The sequence below is a fragment of the Falco peregrinus genome, chromosome Z (assembly GCF_023634155.1).
Source record: "Falco peregrinus isolate bFalPer1 chromosome Z, bFalPer1.pri, whole genome shotgun sequence".
NCBI lineage: Eukaryota > Metazoa > Chordata > Aves > Falconiformes > Falconidae > Falco > Falco peregrinus.
In genome coordinates this window covers 23,107,099-23,129,307 of record NC_073739.1, presented here as the reverse complement: position 1 = coordinate 23,129,307, position 22,209 = coordinate 23,107,099, and the positions used below count along the sequence as shown (strand labels likewise).

Here is a 22,209-nt window from a genome sequence, read left to right as displayed (position 1 = left end):
TGTGGAGACCTTCAAATGACAGAGAAATTCTATTGCATTGACCAGCAGCCTAACCTCACATGAATTCATCCATAAGCAAACCTTATACAAAAAGCTGTCCTCCAGCTCACTTGGTTTTTTAGCCACCAATGAAAAAACCTTCAGGTAAAAGCTTATCATCTCATTCTTAGAACTTGAAGTAAGTACAACAGCTGATATACTGTAGCATCACACAAAGACTACAAGGACCAATACTTCATGTAAAGACTCGGGAGGAAAGTTGAGAAAAAGGCCAACAACAACTGCAAAACAAAGTACAGGTAGGTTTCCACTGAACTTAATCTTCAGTCAGAACTTCCAGAAGGCTCAGAGTGTAGAGGATAATCTCTATCAGAATTTTATATGGGAAAAGAAATTACTAGATAACATGCCTTAAGCATCACATGAAGTAGGTTGTACAAAATGCTTTTCTCAGTATGTACCAACAGGGGTAACTCACTACGATTCCAAACCCATCTGATACACCCAGAATGCATTACCAATAGAGAATATATATTACAGAAGCCCTCTAATACAGTGTAATACAACACTATGATCTTTGGCAACCAAAGCATCTCAGGGTAAGCACCCAAATATACAGATCACTTTTGAAGGTTACCAGACTAGAAGACTATGTCTACTGCTCAGTCTGTAAAACATGATTAAAATAACCTACATGTGGTGCTGGAGGGAGAATTTATGTAGTTTTGCATTCCACCTAAGGCCTGATAGACATTTTGTCTTTACAGTCAAAAACTGAACTGAAAAACAGTTCAGGAAAGTTCACTAACAGATAGAGCAATCTGGCAGACTAGGAAAGGAGAAAAATCATAGAATCATATAATGGTTTGGGTTGGAAGGGACCTCAAAGATCATTAGTTCTAACACCTCTGCCATGGGCAGGGACATCTCCCACTAGCCCAGGTTGCCACATCCAGCCTGGACGTAAACACTTCCAGGGATGGGGCGTCCACAACTGCTTCGGGAAACCTGTTCCAGTGCCTCAACACTCATAGTGAAGAATTGCTTCCCTACATCTAATCTAAATCTACCCTCTTTCAGTTTAAAGCCATTACCCCTTATCCTGTCGCTACATACCCTTGTAAATAGTCCCTCTCCAGCTAACTTCCAGAAATAGAAATGGCCACACGAAACTTCTGATCCTTTAATCCGTTTAAACTTAGAAACATAAAATTTCATTACCTTTATCACAACCTCAACCGTTACCAATTTCCACAGACCATTTCACACACAAGTACTTTAATAGGCATTGTTTGATTCTCTGATTCCCTTAATCGTTACAAATTTTGATGGTTTAATGACACAAGGAGCTATTACTGTCTCAGGTGTAGATCATCCTGATAGAATCACTCAGCATTTCCACGTTATGTTATAAAGGAAGAGGTAAAGCAAGACCAAAGTTACAGCTTTTGAATTAATCACAGAATCATAGAATCACTTAGGCTAGAAAAGACCTCTGAGATCACCAGATCCAACCATTAATCCAGGACTGCCAAGTCCATCACTAAACCATGTCCCTAAACGCAACAACTATAAATTTTTTAAACACCTCCAGAGATGTTGATTCCACTACCCTCCTGGGCAGCCTGTTCCCATGCTTCACTACCCTTCAGAAGAAGAAATTTTTCCTAATACCCAATCTAAACCTCCCCTGGTGCAACTGGAGGCCATTTCCTCTTGTCCTGTCACTTGTTATCTGGGAGAAGAGACCGACCCCCACCTGCCTACAGCCTCCTGTCAGGGAGCTGCAGAGAGCAGTAAGGTCCCGCCTGAGCATCCTCCGGGCTAAACACCCCCAGTCCCCTCAGCCGCTCCTCATCAGACCTGTGCCCCAGCCCCTTCCCCAGCCCCGCTGCCCGTCTCTGGACACGCTCCAGCCCCTCAATGTCCCCCTTGCAGTGAGGGGCCCAGACCTGAACACAGGGTTCGAGGGGCAGCCTCAGCAGTGCCCAGGGCAGGGGGACGGTCACTGCCCTGGTCCTGCTGGCCACACTGCTGGGGACACAGGCCAGGGTGCTGCTGGCCGCCTGGGCCCCCTGGGCACACTGCTGGCTCATGTTCAGCTGGCCACCAACTCAGGCCATCCTTCCAATTTCAATGTGATACATTATATTATTTGTAAAACAAATTATTGATATGTAATGATCTTTAAGTATGGCTTGAAACAAAACCCAACCCCAATTCCCTCACTCACTCTGTTTCCCTGGCTTGCCTACAGGTGTCAGAAAACAACATCAAAGCCTTAATAAAGAGAAGACAGCATCTACTGTTTCACTTCCACCACTAACCGTTCTTACTAGAGTTGAGAAAGATCAAATGGGTTTAACACAACTTTTTCTTAACAAGTCCATATTCAGCCAGTTATAGGCTGTCTCAAACTGATTTAAATCTCATCGTAATTTTAAAGAAAAGAAGTATATTTTATCTTTCCCCATTTTCTGTTACTTCTGTCCTTTGGAAGATCTCAGGGAAAAACCTGCAAAATAGTTCTGAGGATGACTTTAAGAATCTTAGATTCAGACTTTCAAGTACAACTAACTGAAACAAATCCAAGGACTCTGTAACTTCTTTCTTCCCCCTTCCTTCCAAGTTATTTGTTAGCAGTCCTCTTCACAGGAACCATCTCATTATATTTCACGTTTTCAGTGTCAGAAATTAAAAAAAGAGAAAACACCCCGTATGTCTCCGCATCAGCCATCAACAGCTCGCTGGCTCCCTCTCTTGGCTACCTTTTCCCTGATTTTCCTGCTAACTTTTTCGATACTCGGAGATAATTTTTGTCACATTTGAAACTCCTTGCTAATTTCATTTTCTGCCTTGCATGTTCCAATCACTGTTCTATCAGTCCACAATTAACTTGCAAGCTGACTCAGTTCCATTACACTGAGCAGCAGCAGGAAAAAGACAGGGTTAACAGTCAACCAGCCACAAAATTCTTCATGCTTTATTCATAATCCAACCAGCTAAGCTTTTACTTCACAGTTCTGTCCTGGCCTGGCTACCTCTCACAGTATTACTCCAGGCACGTAGCCCACACCACGACCCCTTCTTCCAGGAAAGCAGGGGTAAGGTTCCTTTGACAGTCAATATTTTCCACTCTGGGGTGTGGGTGTCTCCCTCCCACTTCATACTAGGTATGTGCAAGACTGCCAGTCTGCTGCGGGAAGTTCCAGAATGGAAATGTGTGTTTTATAGATGGCAAAAAAATGTACATTCTACTGAACAGAAATAACTCAGATAGTACACTCTGAACATCTATGTCAAACTGTTAATATAAAATGCATCTTGTGACCTGTGAGAACAGTGTGTCCATTTTTCGCTAAAGCTGTCACCTCTGGAGACAGAACTGTTGCAGGCAAACAAAGGTCCATTTATCAACAGAGAAGCAGAACATGTCAATACAATCTCTGCCATTCTGTGATTGCCTTTGTGCTGTGTACTAGTCTCAGATTTTACTAAAACACAGTATCAATCCAACCTACAGACTCAACCACACAATAGGAACTACCAGGAGCACGGTTTTTGTTCAGAGGTAGCCTGGCCTTTGTTACTGTTGTGGTCTGAGGGAGCGTGATATAGCCAACCTGCCGGGGCTCCCCATAGTTACATTTTACACATCATCCTCCAAACCAAAGACGCTTTAACTGCTTCGCTTGCTTAATTGCAGCGCATGTTTCACATCCATGGATAACGTGTGCAATAATGTCCATGGTCAAGTCCACCCCTCAATCCCATGCCCATCTGTTGCATCTCTTCCTTGATGGCCTGAAGTGTCATGGGCCCACCGAGCTAGAAATAATTCACCTTTATGTTGCCAGTCCAAATCTACCTGAGCCACTTGAGTCGTGGATGCCTGATCTACCTGCTGGTCATTTAGATGTTCTTCAGTGGCCCAACTCTTTGGTATGTGAGCAGCTGCATGATTTACTTTTACAACCAAGTTCTCCACCCAGGCAGCGGTATCTTGCCACAATGTGGCAGCCCAGATGGGTTTACCTCTGCGCTGCCAACTGCTCTGCTTCCATTGCCGCCACCACCCCCACAGGGCATTTGCCACCATCCATGAGTCAGTACAGAGGTAAAGCGTTGGCCACCTTTCTCATTCAGCGATGTCTAAAGCCAGCTGGATAGCTTTCACCTCTGCAAACTGATTTGACACACCTTCTCCTTCCGCAGGTTCTGTGACTTGTCATAGGGTCTCCATACGGCCACCTTCCACCTCTGATGATTTCCTACAATATGGCGGGTCCCATCAGCAGACAAGGCATACTGCTTCTCATGTTCCGGCAGTTTATTATACCGTGGGGCTTCTTCAGCACGTGTCGCCTCTTCTTCTGGTGACATCCTGAAATCTTTACCTTCTGGCAGGCATAATCACTTCCCAGATTCCTGGATGACTGGGATTTCCTGTTTGAGCTCGTTGTGTAATTGGCATGATCCACTTACTCCATGTAGCATCAGTTGTGTGATGTGTAGAAGAAACCCTCCCTTGAAACATCCAGCCCAGCACCAGCAAGCCGGGAGCCAGGAGGAGCTGTGCTTCAGTACCAGTCACTTCCAAAGCAGCTCAGAACCCCTTCATAAGCTTCCAGGAACTGTTTTTCAGTTGGAGCAGAGTGGGCCTCGGATCCCTGTATCCCCGACTCCGAAAGCCCCGGGGTCGACCTCGAGTCTGCCCTGGTGCTTTGTGCCAGAGGCTCCAGTAGGGCCGTTCTCCCGGGCTGCGGTGTAGAGCACATCCTTTACATCTTTCCCAATCCAAACTGGCCCAAGAGCTACTGCTTGAACTATCTCCCATTTAATTAGTTCAAAGGCTTGTTGTTGCTCAGGGCCCCATTTCAAATCATTCTTCTTCAGTGTCACATGATAAGGAGGGCTTACAATCAGACTGTGCGTTCTCCAAAAGTCCATAAACCTAAGAAAGTTTGTGTTTCTTTCTTGGTTGGTGGAGACACAGCTTCTATTTGTTTATCGCATCTACTGGGTTCTCACACTATCCATCGTGTCATTTTATTCCCAAAAACTGGATCTCCTGTGTGGGTGCCTTGACTGTGTTTTATGGCAAAACCAGCTTTCAGAAGGACGTGGATTATTTTCTCCCTTTTCTCAAAACTTCTGTTGCTGCATTGCCCCATACGATGATTTCATCAATGTACAGCAGGTGTTCTGGAGCCTCACCCTTCTTCAGTGCAGCCTGAAGCAGTCCACGGCAGGCAGATGGTAGGTTGTGTTTCCACCCCTGGGACAGTCGACTCCAGATACCCTCTCCTGAAGTAATCTACGCCAAGGATGCATGGATCCTCTGGGCCAGTCACAATAGGATGATTTTGCTACTCATTCACAGTCAAGCTTATTTCAGTCTCCAATACAGTTACCTGTTGAGATCCTTGTCACTCCAGAAACACTAACAGGTTATGCCCCCTCATAGGCTGATTTTATTAAGAGTACACTGTGCAACAGTATCTACTAGAGCTTTATGTTCCTGTGGATCTGATGTGCCAGGCCGTTGGATCCACGCAGACCAGTAAATCCAGTTGTCCCTGTCCTCCCCCTGGCTGGAGACAGTGCCCTCCTAATGTCGCTCATAGGATTCTCCACCAGGGCAGCCAGTGGTACGAAGCAGATGTAGTGTGGAGCAGTTCTGCTTACTTACGTCTTATCAGAATGGATTAGAATTCCATTTCGTAGGATTGAGAGTAAAGCTGGGAAAACTATCCTCTGGAAACTGAAGCATCAGCCTTCCTAGAAGACTCCCTATTTGTGATCATTTTTCCTTGTAATTCACACCCCTGTGTCTCCAGGATTGAGGTAGGTTTTCCATCCCACCTCCTCATGTCCCCTCTATGGTCCTGCAGGTAAAACCACAGGGTACCCTGTGGTGTGTATCTTCTATACTCTCCCTCCCAAACTGAAGGGTGTCTACGGTTGATAGCTGAGATGTGGGTCTGTCTAGGTGGAGAGTGGGATATATCCTCATCAAGTGGCTGGACCAGCCTCTCCACAGCTGAGATAATGGAGGCAGAGACACTATCTTCATAGTCCTGGAGACAGTGAACCACTTCATTCACCACTGGTGGCGCATTGTCTTTCCATCCCAATACTGCCTGAGTTGGCACATGATGATGGTGCACTCCATACAAACTTCTGCCACATGGGTTGTGGGCATATGACTTTGTCAGGATCTATAGGTGACTGTGCATCATCCTGGTCATAACAAGTCATCTCTTTCATGGCTAATACCCTGAGTTACCGGACACCTTTCTCTATTGCAGTCCACCTGCTTGGGCGACACGTAACATCCTCCTAGAAGGGATGGATACCTTTCCTTAACACTTGACAGGAGTCACCTCCAGAAGCTGAGGACTCACATTCCTTTTCCAATTGCCTTGTCAATGGCCCCTTCTTTAGAAAGTCATCCCAGGTGCTCGTTTTCCCTACCCTCTAGTTCTGAACTATTAGCCCCATTATCCCAGTATTGAAGCCACCAGGTGACATGCTCACCTGGCTGATGGGCATAGTTTTTCCACATATCCTGCAGTTTATCTAGTGACAGGGATCAAGAGGTTACTTTTTGTTCAGCTTCTTCATTCTGATCCTGTGATGGCCCTGCTTCATCCTCCTTTAATAAAAAAGCTGGTTTCCATTTCCATTTCTTCTTCTGTATAGAGGCAACTGATACTGACATGGGTTGGTCTTTTGCATGGTGTGCCACAGGGGCTGGACTAGCCGCAGGGGCTGGAACAGTTGCTGTTTCTGTCAAGGGGGCTAGAGTAGTTATAGTTAGTCACTTAATTCTCAACCAGGTCCTGGAGGTGAAAACCACATTCAGTATTCCTAGAAATAGGGTCAGGGTGTCCTGGTTCCAGCTGGGGTGCAGTTAACTTCCTTCTCAGCAGCGGGTGCAGCTGTGCTGTGGCTGTGCTGTGCGAGCAATGCTGACAGCACACGGGTGGGTTTGGCTGCGCCCGGGTGGTGTCTATCCTCAGTCAGGGACTTCTCAGTGTCTCAGGCCTGGCCAGCGAGAGGGCTGGGGGGGCACGGGGAGCTGGGAGGGGACACAGCCGGGACAGCTGGCCTGGGCTGCCCAAAGGGATATTCCACACCATGGGACATCACGCTCAACAGATAAAGCTGGGGGAAGAAGGAGGAAGGGAAGAACGTTTGGCATTATGGCGTTTGTCTTCCCAAGTAACCGATACGTGTGATGGAGCCCGGCTTCCCTGGGGATGGCTGAGCACCTGCCTGCCTAAAGGAAGTGGTGAATGAATTCCCTGTTCTGTTTTGCTTGTGTGCACGGCTTTTGCTTTACCTATTAAATTGTCTTTATCTCAGCCCTTGAGTTTTACATTCCTTTCTGATTCTCCTCCCCATCCCTCTGGGTGAGGAGGAGTGAGCAAGCGGCTGCCTGGGGCTTGGTTACTGGCCAGGGTTAAACCACGACACAGGGCCTGTGCTATCATGCTTCCAACGGACCAAAGATATTCAGAATTTCCAAAAATCCTAAATGCTTCTGTAATTAGCCGTGTGGAGAAGGGGAAGGTGCAGGACCCCACTCATTGGCTGACAGTCCAGGAAAACAAAGCCAAAGGTGCAGATATTGGCATTCCTGGCCAGGGACCATGCAGCACACAGGGGTAACACCACCACCAAGTACACAGATCAGGTTAGTTTTATAACCAGCCAGTCTATCATATCATAAGCCAGTACTATATAGTACAACATTTTGATAACTTTAGCGCAGGTCCCAAGGAGAACAAACGGCACAACAGGGAACACAAACTGCAAGTAAAGTAAATAACACAGCTCTGAGACCATGGGTAGCAACTTTAAGAGAGAGAAACCAGTATTGTGGCCAATTATTATTAAGCCAATACAATTAATACTGACAACAATTTCATTCTAACGCACTCTAGTTAGACCTGTCATTATCTCAGCCCTTCGTGTCCCATGTTGGGTACAAAAAGGGACTGTCATGGTTTAACACCAGTTGCTAACTACATACCCTGCAGCTGCTCACTCACTCCCCCTGCCCCCGACCCAGAGGGACGGGGAGGAGAATTGGCAAGGAATGTAAAACTTGAGGGTTGAGGTAAGAACAATTTAATAATTTAAATAAAATAAACCAAAACCAGTAATAATAGTAACATATAATGAAAAGGAGGGAGAAGTGGAGAGGAATGAAATCCAGTCGGAATGGACAAAACAAGTGATGCACGGTACAATTGCTCACCACCAGCTCACCAATGCCCAACCAGTCCCTGAGGAGTAATGCCCAGGCCCTGGCCAACTCCCCCCAGTTTATACACTGAGCATGACATCCCATGGTATGGGATGCCTCTTTGGCTACTTCAGGTCAGCTGTCCCGGCTGTGTCCCCACCCAGCTTCTTGTGCCTGTACAGCCCTCTCACTGGCAAGGCCTAAACACTGAAAAGCTCTTCACTTAGTATAAATATCACCTAGCAATAACTAAAAGCATCAGTGTGTTATCAGCACTGTTCTCACAGCAAGTCCAAAACACAGCACTGCACCAGCTACTAAGAAGAAAATTAACTCTATCGCAGATAAAACCAGGACAGTTACCTAACTTACCCTTAAAAATGACATAAGGGATTTCATTGAGTAACTGCTAATACTATATAAATACTGTTTTGTTCTATTAAATGTAAGAAAACACTGTTGCAGAAAAACTCTCAGAAGAAAGGAGACATTAAATGTGCTGATTATGATTATGTTAATTAACATACAAGGTCACGCATACAAACAGTCACTATGCTAGGATGAATTCCAGGTATGTGCTGTTTATTCTAAAAGATGTATGTGAACATTCACAGAAAAAATACGGTGGATTTGAAAGGCCCTGTATCCACATCTTAACTTTTTCTCCAAATGCCATTTGAAGCCTATCCTTTGGACAACACATAATTAGGCACAACACTAGTCTTGTTGATCTCTTTCATTCACCAGCTGAGATACCAAGGGTCTAAACAAAACCTCTGCTGTAGTTTTATACCTCCTAAAACAACACCATTTTTATGGTCATGAATTAACTTCTAGAGACATTTCTCAGTTCAGAGCATCTGGGGTGAATTGTGTTCAAAAATCAAGCAGATATAACCAGAAGGGACCACAACTAAACCCCAAGCTTGAGTTACTTGCTCCATCTTGTGCCAACACTAAAAGTCACAGTCATGTAACAAACCAGAACCATGAGCCGACTGTGCTACAAAGAATTTTTTCTTATTGAGCTGCTTTTCAACCAAGGCAGCTCTTTGGTTGAACAAATTCTAGCATAGAGTGAAACTTGAGGACTGCACACGGTGGAACAATTCATTCAGCTGTATAGGCTGACTTCAAAAAAACATGAAACCTCCACTTAGCTTTTCCAGTTCATTTCATAAGCAGTGCAGGCACCTAGCTTAGGGCTGTATATTTGCCAGAAAAGCCAGGTGCCTGAGCATCTTGTGAGGCTCCTTGCTCCCCATCAAAACGTGCATGACCTGTTGCTTGAACCAATTTCAGACACTAACTACTCTAACCCAGCAAACTAAGGCAAAGAAGGGTTTTTTAATTGTTTTAGAATCCATTCACAATGGCCAGCAAAATGCATGCATGTGGCATCCTCAAACCAGACAAATAATGGGAGACAAAGAGTTAACCACTCACTGCCAAAATTCTTCTTTCATCCAAGTGCCTCCCAAAACAGTCAACCCATCCATTAATTTCAAACTATGGGTTTGAAAGAAAAGCTGTTCCTTAGAAATGTGAGCTAACCAATGTGGTCAAGGAGGATGCTAACTCCTTTGTCTGCCATAAGCAGAAGAACATGCAATCCCACATCAATGAGACAACTTCAAACATTTACTGTAATCCCAGTCATACTGCTAGAACAGCCACCAGTGATTTCTATGTTACAGACCTGGGCTATGGATTTGTTAGAAAGGCCAGGTACCAAAGCATCTTGTGAGGTCCCCTGCTCCCCATTACCCTTGGGAGGAGAATAATATAGTATATTAGTGATGTTATCATCTTCCAGAATTGCCACCAAGAAATCCAGAAGAACACAAGGCAAAAAAATCCGACTTAACAACTACTTTTTTTTCCCCTCCAGGGCCACAGAAGGGAAATTACTGACTTTAAAGAGAAGTTCAATTCTCTGTCAGTAATAACCCAAATAATATGCCATTAGCAACCTCATTAAAAATTAATAACGATAAGAAACAACTCAGGACTTACAAGGCAACTGGTTGGTAACTTTCAAATGGTTCAAAACGATTGACAATTGTATTCTCAAGTGACTCACTGCTCAGTTTTTCCACATTACAATCTACCTGGACATCAAGCTCCCAAGAAAAAGAACACAATTAACACCATGTAACAACAAGCCCGAGATATATACTTAAGTCACTTTTCCCAGATTACTAATGCCAATGAGGAAAGAAAAATGCAATAACCTGTGTAAAATACACCAACTAACTTTATTAACTTAAAGATACTGATAGCTCTAAGATGTTATATTATAAACCTTCACGTGACTTCACGTTTACCTAAGAACTGGAGAGTTAACATTCAAAACCATGAAAAGTTCAGAAAATTCAAGTTTGAGTATACTCCTCCGACTTGTATTAGCTGTAACAAATACAGACTTTGAAATACATAAGCCTTTATTGAATATTGATTCTTGATATGTTTTCTAGACACAATATTTAACAAACAATACTTTTTTCTTCATCCTCGAATAATGCAGGTATCTGGCTTTTCATCTGTATCTGTCCATCTTCCTTCCCCCAGAACCTGCTTCTTTTTTTCATTATGAATCTCTGAGAGGACCTGTGGAGGACAAAGTTAGACTGAAACCCCAGAAGATTCTGTATAACTGTGGAACCACTGACTAAGGCAAGTCCCAAGAGAAACCGAGAAAACAGACTACAATCATGTAAAACACAGCACAGTGCTTCTACTCACTATCTTATTTGGCATACAGTAAGTATTGTGCTCTATCTATATAAAAGCACTCTTTCAGTTACATGGATCACAGACCCTGTGACAGCTTCCTAATGGAGATGGATGAAAGATAAAATTAAGGAACAGAACCTGGGAGCTAAAACTGTTTTCAAGACACACTAAAAAACTAGTGCAAGGACAAAGCCAGTTTTATCAAGGTTCAGGCATTTTGTTGCTGGAATTCCTAGAACAGAGTTGAGTGAAGATTTCAGGTGGTTAAATAAAGCACAGAGTGAATAGTCCGGGTCTCAAGTGAGAATAAAATCTTGTACTGGGGTCTAACAACATTTCCAGTGCTCCATGGGAAGAACAGTGCAGCAATATGAAGAGCCAGACTGAACACAGGAACTAAGCAAAGCCTTGTCCCCATCTTGGTGACATTCTGACATTCTGCAGACTGCTTCTAAACGATGTTCCCTTGTCAGACAGCTGGATTAAGGCCAGATTTAGGACTGTACAGTACTGGGACCAAACTGCTTTTGAAATTTGAAGCCCCAGTACCTGCAAAAGTTGCAGAATAATACTACTTCTCTCGTAAGCCTTCAAAGGCAGTTTCTTATTTCCACCAGATCTGTTACAGAACTGATTTTTTTTAAACCCTTTGCTTGTAGGATATGTGGCTTTATCATTCCCTAGTCTGCTGATATCTGAGCACTCACAGCAGCTTCTGCTTACAACTACTTTGTTCCTGATGCTGCTTCCAACTAGCACAGAATAGCCTGCAGGGACTAGAAAGCATCTGCATGCAGAATATTAACTCAGACTCAAATTAAGTTTTCAGAGATCGTGAGTGAATGTATTTGCATAAGCTCATAAACGATCATCTTATGGGTAAAACCCACGTTTTACCACTATGGCGCTACAGAACTGCATGTACAGCACATAAAACTTTATGTCTGCAACAGCAAAAGAGGATGATAAAATCTTTTACAAACCTGCCTGTGTACGTTTGTACAGTTACAGAGTTTAGTATCATTTTAGAAGCAATTACCAAGTTAAAACAGTCTCCAGGAGATTACTAGCATATATGTGAACCAAACGATAAAAAAGCTCCTTGTTCAGATCTTTTTTGCAAAGTCTATATATTGGGCTTATTTCAGAACAGGAGCAATTTTAACATTACACTCTTAAGTCCGCATTACTATACACATACAGGTGTCTCTGCTCAGCTTTCCTCCAGTTGTCCCAAGACTATCTATGAAAGGAAAACAATTCAACTACAGCAGAGCATAACCAGAAGTCAAAGAAAAAATAGTGACAGGAAGAGCCTGCTCATGTTTTTTTTCCTTGTATGTTTTCTTGAGGCTACTACTGTCACAAACTGCTTTGGTAAGTATAGTCTTTGAGAAAAAAAGGCCTTTTTCTCATGTCAACAGAGTTTTTTGTACTCTGCTTGACAACTCCTGCCAACCCTGGGAAATTATTAATTGCTAAATACAGAGATAGCAGAAAGGAGAAGATTGAGAACCTCATGGCCACGCAGTAGGTATATTCTTTACATGGTTGAAGACCCTGACGTAACACAGTCAGCTGCTCCCTTGTGAACAAGGAATGTTTCACCTCAACATTAACACAGAGCACCTCTGCACACTGAAAGCAGCAAGTGATAGGCTGGCAACAACACAAGGCCAAACAGCAAACAGTTACCCTATTGATGAATTTGGAACTTGGTATCTATCCATTCAGTTCTCACTAAATATCCATGTTAAATACTACACGCTTGCTTCACTTACCTGTTTTATTTACAGGACCTTTCACAAGTTCATCACAATTTACCCCACTCCAGTAGCTTCTTTGCATCGGTCCCCACACCCCGTAACAATGAACAGTGCAGTTCTGAGCTCATAGTTTGCTCATCTTCTATGACATTCAGATCACTACCTCCAATTTATGTATGAATTTTAAAACATATGATGCTTGGACAAAATCTCTGACAATGCTTTGTACGAACCTGATTTGTGGTTTCATATGGAGCTACAGTCTAAAGTATACTGTATACCCTACATACAGCTGCAAGAAGGAAAGTTGGATTAGTCATAGGCAACATCTATATCCACTCCAAAGACTTTGTAGTCATTACCTATTGTTAAAGGAGAAAGTAAAAAAGGAATAGCAAAAGATTGTTTTAGGGGAAAATTAACTGTTATACTACATTTCAAAAACAAAAATCACAGACACTTTTGTAATTTCATAGTTCTGTTTCATATACATTCTCTCCTGAAGACCCATGAAGTCAAACTCAACAGGACTAATTCTGTGCTGCTATACTACAATCAGTTAAAAGTCTGGCCCACATTCAGGCAACAAAGAATAAAATATCTCATGTTTTACATAAGGTTCATATGTTTTAAATAACTAAAGGATTATTTTTATTCCAAAACTCTCCAGTTATAAGGCCACTCTCTACCCATTTATTTAAGAAGATTCCAAGGCAATCAGTTTGGCCACTTAACATTTCTCAGGGATACTTATTTTACTTATAGAAAACTGCAAGAAAAAAAAATCAAAAATCCCATAAACGGATCTAGTTCAACCAAGTTCATAAATTAATTTACATGAACTATTTTGCTACCTGGCTTACAGCAGTAATATTTTCACAGTTTCTTCCACAGCTATAAAACCCAGCTTATGATACACCAAAAATTGTTAGCTGGATGTCAGCCTGAATTACTAACTTGCTATGACGCGGCATATGTATTTCAAGTCTTATATACTCCAAATAACAACAGCACAACAGCCAACTTGGCTGGTCACAGACAACCCACATTGATTTTGTTCCTTCCATTCAATTGGTCCCTTTGTGCTTCAACAGGTGTCTCTTTAAATGGTGAGCTCAGAAGTTCAAGCACATTAGCAAAAGCAACCACCTAAAAAAAAAGTTCAGTGGTAATGGCTGTGGTGTGTAGTAACAGAGAGCCTAGAAGCATAAATTCCTTCCTTTAAAAACACACTTAATTGATACATACTTTTCTTGAAAATATTTTTTTTTCTTTTCTAATAGCATGTGGCCACTAGATGCAGAAACACTTGCCAAGATGTACTCAGCAAGAAAGCTGAGAATGCCCCACTACTGCAGCCCATTGAAAAGGGAACTATCAGCAAAGGTTTTAAGTTCCCAGAGCTACATACCACTCAAATCACTCAGATAACAGATCAAATCCAACAAGTTCCTTTCAACTGACTCTGTGAAGGGCTAGCGAAGTATACAGTCTTTCACCATGTCCTTTTGATGGGCTGTATAAGCTCGATACAAAATCAGTAGGTTTATGGGTTTTAAACACCTTACTCTACTTTTACCAGAAATTTTCTGTAATTGACCTCAGCGTAAAAAAAAAACATCTGGGTACACAGAAGAAAATACCTTCAAACAGACTCTACAAACAGAATTTTATTCCATTACTGTTAATATAACAATTCTTTCTCAGAATTAAAGAGTAGCTTTCTCAGAATTAAACAGTAGCTTCATCTCTTTACTTCAAAACCCTAGAAATTACTTAACCATGCTTAAAATTTAAAATCAGAAAACTAGCACATTTGTAACTTAATAATGAAATTAATTTTTTTCTTCACCCATTAAATCCACAGCTCATAGCTTCCTTTTTTTAAGCAGAAGTATTTCCTGAAGATTCAACCTTATTTAGACCTTGCAGTGTCAGAACAGAATAATCTGGAAACCCATTTAGTGACTTCTGCAGTAAAGATGAAATCCATTATGTGCTAAATGGAACATCGGTACAATCCACATATAATAAAGCTACAAGGCAATTAAGTTTCTAAAGAAGACATTAATCTTGCCGGCCACCTGTAAAAACCCAGCATGTTCTCACTTTCCTTGCTGACATCAACCAAAGCCACATATACTGACATTAAAAAAAAAAGAAGGTAGCAGGTGTCCTCCCCCAATGCATCAACCATCTGAAGCTGAATATATTTTTAACTGTAACATCAGATTCTGAAGTTTTTCAAAGCAAACAGAATAAAAAGCAAAAAAACCCTGTAATTAGTGTTTTTTCAGTTAACAGCTTTTTGTTAACAACACAATCCAGCTACAGCTGTGAAAACACAGTTCTGTTGTAAACAGTGTTTAAGGCCTTTTGCTCTCAGCAAGGCTGACCCCGCTCATCTCAAGCGACCAGCATCCAGCCTTCATCATGGACTGCTTTGCGTTTTTTGTTGTTGAACAGTTACCTCTCGTTGTAGTATCAGAAGAATGCCAAGCACTTGCAAGATGTTAAAATCACTGAATAACTAGTATTAATCCCAAAAGAACAGAAAGCCATTTCAGTATAAACCAACAAGTTAAAACTCTTGTGTTTTCTTAGGACATTTGTCTAGCTAGATGTTGCAAAATTTCAATATGCACACATCAAACACAATGCTCAGAGACACAGGCTGAGCACTTCATACCCCATCATTCAGCTTCTTCTGGATTAAAACACACACTTAGTTATGCTTTATCATTTTGATATCATCCTAACTATTTAGAGCCAGAAAACTAACCAGGACCTCAGGCGAGAGCCTGAAAATTAATAAGTATCTCAGGTCATGTTCCTCCCCTCCATCTGTGCCTTCCCTGCTGTTACTTGAAGAGGTTTACTGTTTGATACAGAACAAAGCATTTCCACAGCAGAGGTACAATGTTACTTCATTAGGAATGCCAATGGCTCTTTTCCCCATGCAATATGAACTAAATAAACATGTATAGAAAATGCCTGCCTTTGCTGCAAGAATAAAGACCTTCTCTTCCGTAACAGCTCGGGAGCTGGAAAGAATCAACAAACTGCTGCCTGTGCTACAAAAACTACTGACATCCCTGCAAGCAGAAGAGAAGGGATACTCACTTGGAAAGATATGACAACTTATGCTGAGTAACAGTTGCAAAACTGCAAATTTCCACCACACTGCACTGAAAGTAAGTTCTGAAAAAACAGTTCAAACTATTAAAAGGCTATAGATCAGTTCTAGTGCACAATGAAGCAGCTGGTTTTACAGCGCTGGCTTCTCTGGTTTTAGCTCTTTATATAGATGCCCAGCCATCTATTGCAAGGTTTAACCTGCTCTAAAAGGCACAGTAACACGCAGAAGTCAGCCCACCATCTCCACTGGCGCTACAGGGAAGGAAACAAAGAAATTGTTGCCCTCAAGGATAAGCAAAGGAAAGTTCAAGGAAGCAGGGCAAGAGGGAACAGGAAAACTAAGCAACTTGCCTGTATGAAAAAAAGAAAAAGCAGAAGCAAGACAATCAGTAAGCACAGAATGGCAAGATTAAGTTCAGCGTAAAAGCAGGTGTAACTTTGTCTTTATTTTAATCCATTACATTAAAAAATATGGAATTACCTAAACGCTAAGTCTGTAAACCACAGAAAAACTCTAGTTGCTATACTTTTAACAGGGATGCTGTGTGTCCATGGCTGTCTGTAAGACTATGGTGGCAGATACCACCAATACATCCAAAAACCACTGAACCAGTCTGCTCCTGCACAAGCCATCACCATAAAATGGATCATGAGGGAAACTGAGACACTACACAAAGGAAGGATCACATTCCATTTACAAGACTGATTACCCAGGCTAGCTAACAACGTTGAGAAAACCGACTCCCTCTCATGTCAAAGATCATTTGTTAAACATTAATTCACTACTTCCTTATAAATATGGAAATTTAAGGGAAGACAGTAATTTATAACACTATGTTCTCTGATCAGGATCATACCAGTTATGCCTTGAAGGCACAGGTCCCTTCTGAAGCAAGGCATCAGCATCCTTCAACAATGGACACACCACCACCTGAAGGACTTTCAGTCACTGTCCTCTGGGCTTTATTTCTACTTACGGCTGAAATCCAATGTCCCTCCTCAGACATGCCCTGGAGTTTTCAACAGTGTAGCTCAAGCAAAGTTCAGAAACGCCCATTATGAAATACACACATGAAAAATTGGCAACAAAACTGAGGCAACGTAGAAAAGTCATCAGAAATGAAGGGCTTGTGTCATGGTAGAATCTCTCAGCTGTCCATGTGCTATAAAGCACTAGAACATTAACATTCCCTCAGTAATGTCTTTGAATTATAAACATACAGAAGTTTATTGAGTGTACGTTGCAGAAAAGCATCACAGCACAGACCAGCAAGCACGAACTGAGGAGGCAGCACATGCTTTAAAGTGAACATCCTAAGTTTTCAGACATCAAAATAATTTCCATGAAGACAGTAAGCAAATGGAGAGAGAAGCAATCTTGGCACACTGGTTGGAAAGCATACATTTTCAAAGTTTACATTTCAGAACCACAACTGTCAAAATAATCATTAGGCCAGGGAGAAAAAGAGTGTTGGGGGAGCTGTTTAGATAAGAAATATCATGACCCTTACATTTTATTTTTAAAGTGACTGCCAGCTGTTACAGATTTTCAACAACTTTCTGGCTCCAAAGAGATGACAGTGGGGATTGACGTTTACTTAACCTTTCTGCAGGGTCATATTCTTAGGTTTCAGGTTATATAAGACAGAAATTCCCTCACTCTTGACTCAGCTCTCTAGAGGCAATCACTAACTGCACAGGTTTCATTTTGAAAATACAAGTTCCCAGCATCTCTGGCAAATCTCGCCTTTAGCAGCTCAGTGGTTTTTAAGTTACGGTGTGAGAGCAGAGGACTAGCTCCAGAAGCACCCTTCAAACAAAATCCAGTCCTGACCAAAACACACTGCCGGTGCTTCCAGATACATGCACATTTCATCACTGCTCGCTCCAGGTAACCGCAAATGTACAAGCCCGCCGCTTCCCCCCACCCCCACCCCCGAAACCCATCAGCCAGGGTCACAACCCCCAAACCAACCGGGGACTAGCAGCAGAGTCTAAACGGGACTGTGCAACAAGGATATTGATAAAACCGTATTAAAAAAAGTAGAATCAGACGAACTGGGAGATCAGCACGATTTTTCTCTTAGATTACCTGTGACCAGGTTTGTTTAGGTGCCACCCCCCCCCAGCGCCTCATGTGATCACACCCAGGCGGGTCAGAGGCGTCACCTTCCCGACCCGTTGGGGTGGAGGCACTCCCGTTCACCCCCGCCCCGCTCCCGCAAAGCTGCCTGCGGCGGCCAGAGCCCGGCTCGCAAAGCCCCGGCCCGGGGAGCGGGGGGTCCCGGGGAGCCGGGGGGGGGGGGGGGGGGGGGCGGGGAACGGGGGCACCCTGGGCTGGCCGGCCGCCGCGCCCCGTGAGGGACCGGCCGCGGCAGGAGCGTGCGGCAGCGGGCAGTGGAGGCGGGCGGCCCCGCGGCACAAGGCGGCGGCGCGGAGGGTCCGGCCTGTGGCGGCTGCGCTCTGCGAACTACGCCAACTCGCCCAGAAGTTGAGACGCCGCTTCACGGGCGGCCGGGGAGCTGGGGGGAAAGGACGGCAGAGCTCCGTACCACGGCGCAAGGAGCCACCTCCCCCTGTCGCTACCTGCTGATGAAGCCATCCCCATCGCCGTCGCAGGTCTGGAAGAGGCGCCTCATCCTCTCCTCCTCGCCCGTGCTCGAGGTATCGCTGCTGCTACTCCCGGCGCTGCTCGCCTCCGCTACGGCGGCTGCCGCCATCATGCGCCCAGCTCCGGAGGAGGAGGAGGAGGAGGCGAGGCTGCCTCAGGCGCCCGGGATTCCCGGTCCCGCCGCGCCTGCAAAGTGCGAGCGGCAGCACAATGCCGGGGCGGGGGCGGGAAGCCCCGCCGCGCGCGGCCCCGTCGAGCCCAGGCGCGGCCCCGCGGGGGCCGGAGCGCCCTGGCCCGGAGCGCTGCAGGCCCGGGCCGGCCGGGGGCCGCGCTGCCACCGCCGGGCGCCCGGGCTCGGGGCGGGGGGAGGAGGCGGCAGAGGCTCCCGCTCCCTCCCTGCGCACGCCATCACCCTGCGCCCCCCTCGGCCCATCTCCCCGCCGGCTCTCCCGCTGCCGGGAAGCACAGCGGCGCCGGAGCGAGCGGCCCGGCCGGGTGGGCGCTGGCTACCCCCCGGTCACGGTGCGCACCCCGCCAGCGGCCGCCGAGTGCTGGGCAAAGCCTCGCTCGGTCTGGCGGCCCGGGGGTCACCTGCTGCCCCTTCCGCGGTGCTGCGGCCGGTTGGACCCGGGCTGTCCGGTGGAAACCAAGCTGGGGCAAACTTAAACCCAGTGTTTTCTGTAGCTTTCTGCTTACGCTTAGGGTGTTTGACGGGGTGCTGGGCCGGTGACAGCGTTCTGGGGCACAGCACCAGCTCCTCTTGACACATCCAGTTCCTTTCCACTGATCAAACTTTACCTGAAAACTACATCATTGGTTTTTCTGCTCCAACAATTCATCACCAGATAGTGCTCTGATTTTGTTCATGGCTTATACTTCTCCCTGGCTTCTCTGTCTCCTTGGCATTTGGAGTAAAGGTGTTTTCTTTGCAGTCTACATGTTGCCAGATGAAAAAACGTTTTCATCTTGCATGTATAGAACAGCTTCATTTCCTTTAGTATTTTTGGCACCCTTTTCAACACCTACTTAAGTTTTAATCAGTCCTTTTTTTCTTACTCGTGAAAAGAACTGATACACCAATGGCAGCAATGGCAGTATCTTTTATGTCTGCTGGAAATAACGTATTTTGAAACAGCCTAGAACAGCTTTTTCCTGTTTCACAGTAGCATGTTTCTTACTCCCATCATCCTGAGATTAATTAGGTCAGCTAAGTTTCTTCCTAACCTACTTCTGTTTATGAAAAAAATACCTTGTTATTAAGGGCATGCATTTCTCTCATAGTATCAGATATTATCCTTCTCCTATGACTTCAGTCTTTGAAGACACCTGGTACTTCCCACATAACAACTTGGTCTTCCTTGTTGTTGACAGTGGCTCATGGATATGTAAAGTCAGCAAAGTTATCACACTTCTCTTGTTGCACAGTCCCTTTCAAGTATAATAACTGATGGGAATAGTTCTGTTAATATGTATTGTATCTTGATGAAGTAAGTCATTACAAAGTAGCCTCTGTAGTGTTTTTTTTTTATTAACTAAAACTACTTGCAGGTACAAGCATGCATACACTCATATTCTGTCAGTCTCTGCAGTTTTCCAAATCGGGTTGCTCACACTGGTTCTTGCTGGATGACCAGAGCACTGGGGTATGGAGCCAATGCACTTCCATACCCTTTCAAGACAATGACAGCAGAGAATAATGCAAAGTACCCTTTCAGACTGTAGTGTGTAAGCTTGGAAGATTTCCATCATGTCCCATCTTTTGACCTACAAAGATCTTACTCTTAGTCTTAGCACGTGCTGCTTCTCAGTCCTGTATAGGATGTTGCTTGTGTGTGAGACTTAAGTTTACTGCAGCTGTTTGTTTACATTGAGTGTTGGATGAGCTGGGCAGCCACAAGACCATTTTCTTCAGCCAGATGCCATAGACACCCATACACAAGAACTCTTGCACACATTCTGCAAATATATCACGTTTCTTCTCATTAAGTATATTCTTAACACACAGAGCCCTAGAACAGCATTTCCTGACAAAGCCACCAATACCAATGGAGCAAGATTGGATCCAAAATACAGCAATGAGAACCAAGAACGACCTCCCTCCACCCTGATGCTATCTACCAAGGCCACCAAGCTCTTAACCTTTTTTTCTTTTTTTAAACTAATAACCCACACCTTCTGTAATCTAGCTAAATATCCCAGTTGGCACTTTTTATCTTTTGTTCTTATCTGCATGTTCCATGCAGTTGCTTTCTTTGCAGATCAGGAATTCATCCAGTCCTTACATTCTCTCTGCTCCTTGCTAATGACCTTTCTGAGTGTTTTTTTTTTAATTATTATTATATATTGAGTATCTCCTGCTAGCTTTTCCCCTTCTGTGGGATCAGTTGCAGTTAATTTTTGCATCTTCAAGGTTATGTCCCAAGAAAACCTAGTGCAGTAGTTTCTGACTATTCCTAATGAGAAATCACTCACAGTAGCTCCTCCTAGCTGATAGGAATGGCTGATACCCTAGCTGTGGTATGGCATGCAAGACAGTAAAACCAGCTGAGCTTGCTGGCTTGTATTGTGATCCACATCTAACTTTTAAAAAGATGTATCACACTGGTTGGGAAGCAGCACTCTTAAGCTGTAGTTCCCAATATTCTGGTACCCGCAACCAAAAATTTGAGTTTCAGATGGCAAAAAAACATGTTTAAAACCGAGAACATGCAGTGCAGTAGAAGGTACAACCCTTCCTGAAGTACATTTTCGCTGTCCCTCTTAGGAAGGGTGTGTGATGCCCAGAAAGTTACAAAAGGAGAACGAGGAAGGAGACCTCCATACTGCTGCAGATGGTAGCTCTTGGAAAATAGGCTTGATATTACTCAAAAGAAGAGTGTTTGTGGTTTTCCTTTTCGAAACTGGGATCTCAGATGTCAATCTGGTTTTTGTTTCTTTTTTCATCTAAGTTAAATGAATCTATAATTTTTCAGTATTAGATTATTTTCTATAATCAACTTTCACAATAACCTGATTTCCAAATGCAAACAGGCAGTCATTGTGAAAATTAATAACAATGCTGTAGTAGCAGCTGCATTTATTCTCCAATATTTATACACAACAAATCTGAGATCTCTGAAAGATAAGCATGAGACACCTAATTTCCACAGCTGCTAGACTGCTGAGACTTCCCACCAGATTAACAGGAGTTTTAAGCTCACGTGATCTCTGAAAGTCAAGACTATCTCAAGTTAGGTGTTGAACAATAGAAAATGAAAACCATTGTGCGCCTCTCAAAATTTAACTACAGATGGTTTTGCAGAATAAAACTGCTAAAGTGACTCTATGTAGAAAGCTGCCAAATAACCAAAAGTAATTGCCCAAAAGAGAGAAAAATTCCCTGCTACACAGCTTTCAGCTGTAGCACTCTAATATTAACCTCCTTCAAAACCAACACACAAAACAACCAGCAACTTAGGATTTCAAGCATTAAGTTTTAATTTAGTAATATTCCATTAAACAAGGTAGCCAGGGTATGTAACACAGAACTTTCACAGCATCAGGAGTCCAATTCCCCAGAATACCACCCCTTCTCATTGCCAAATATTGCATCCAACCATTTTCCAGCTGTGACAAATACACCTTCTAGAGTTCCCTGTTTCTCGGAGAGGTTCTGTGGTAACAGATATTTCCCTGTAAACTGACACACTGTCATCCCACAC

The 22,209-nt window shown here is 43.8% G+C and overlaps 1 protein-coding gene across 3 annotated transcripts in view; it reads right to left on the bottom strand.

The window, feature by feature from the left end:
• The window catches only part of MCC (MCC regulator of WNT signaling pathway), a 230,681-nt gene extending 210,661 nt beyond the window's left edge, over positions 1–20,020 (bottom strand). For 2 of the 3 annotated variants that reach the window (XM_055790266.1, XM_055790267.1), the window contains exon 1: positions 18,484–20,020. In XM_055790266.1, coding sequence (XP_055646241.1) covers positions 18,484–18,620 — 137 coding nt within the window. In that variant the 5' untranslated portion in view covers positions 18,621–20,020. The remainder of the gene's footprint in view (positions 1–18,483) is intronic. The other variant, XM_055790268.1, reaches the window with a different exon arrangement.
• Positions 20,021–22,209: the final 2,189 nt, after the last annotated feature.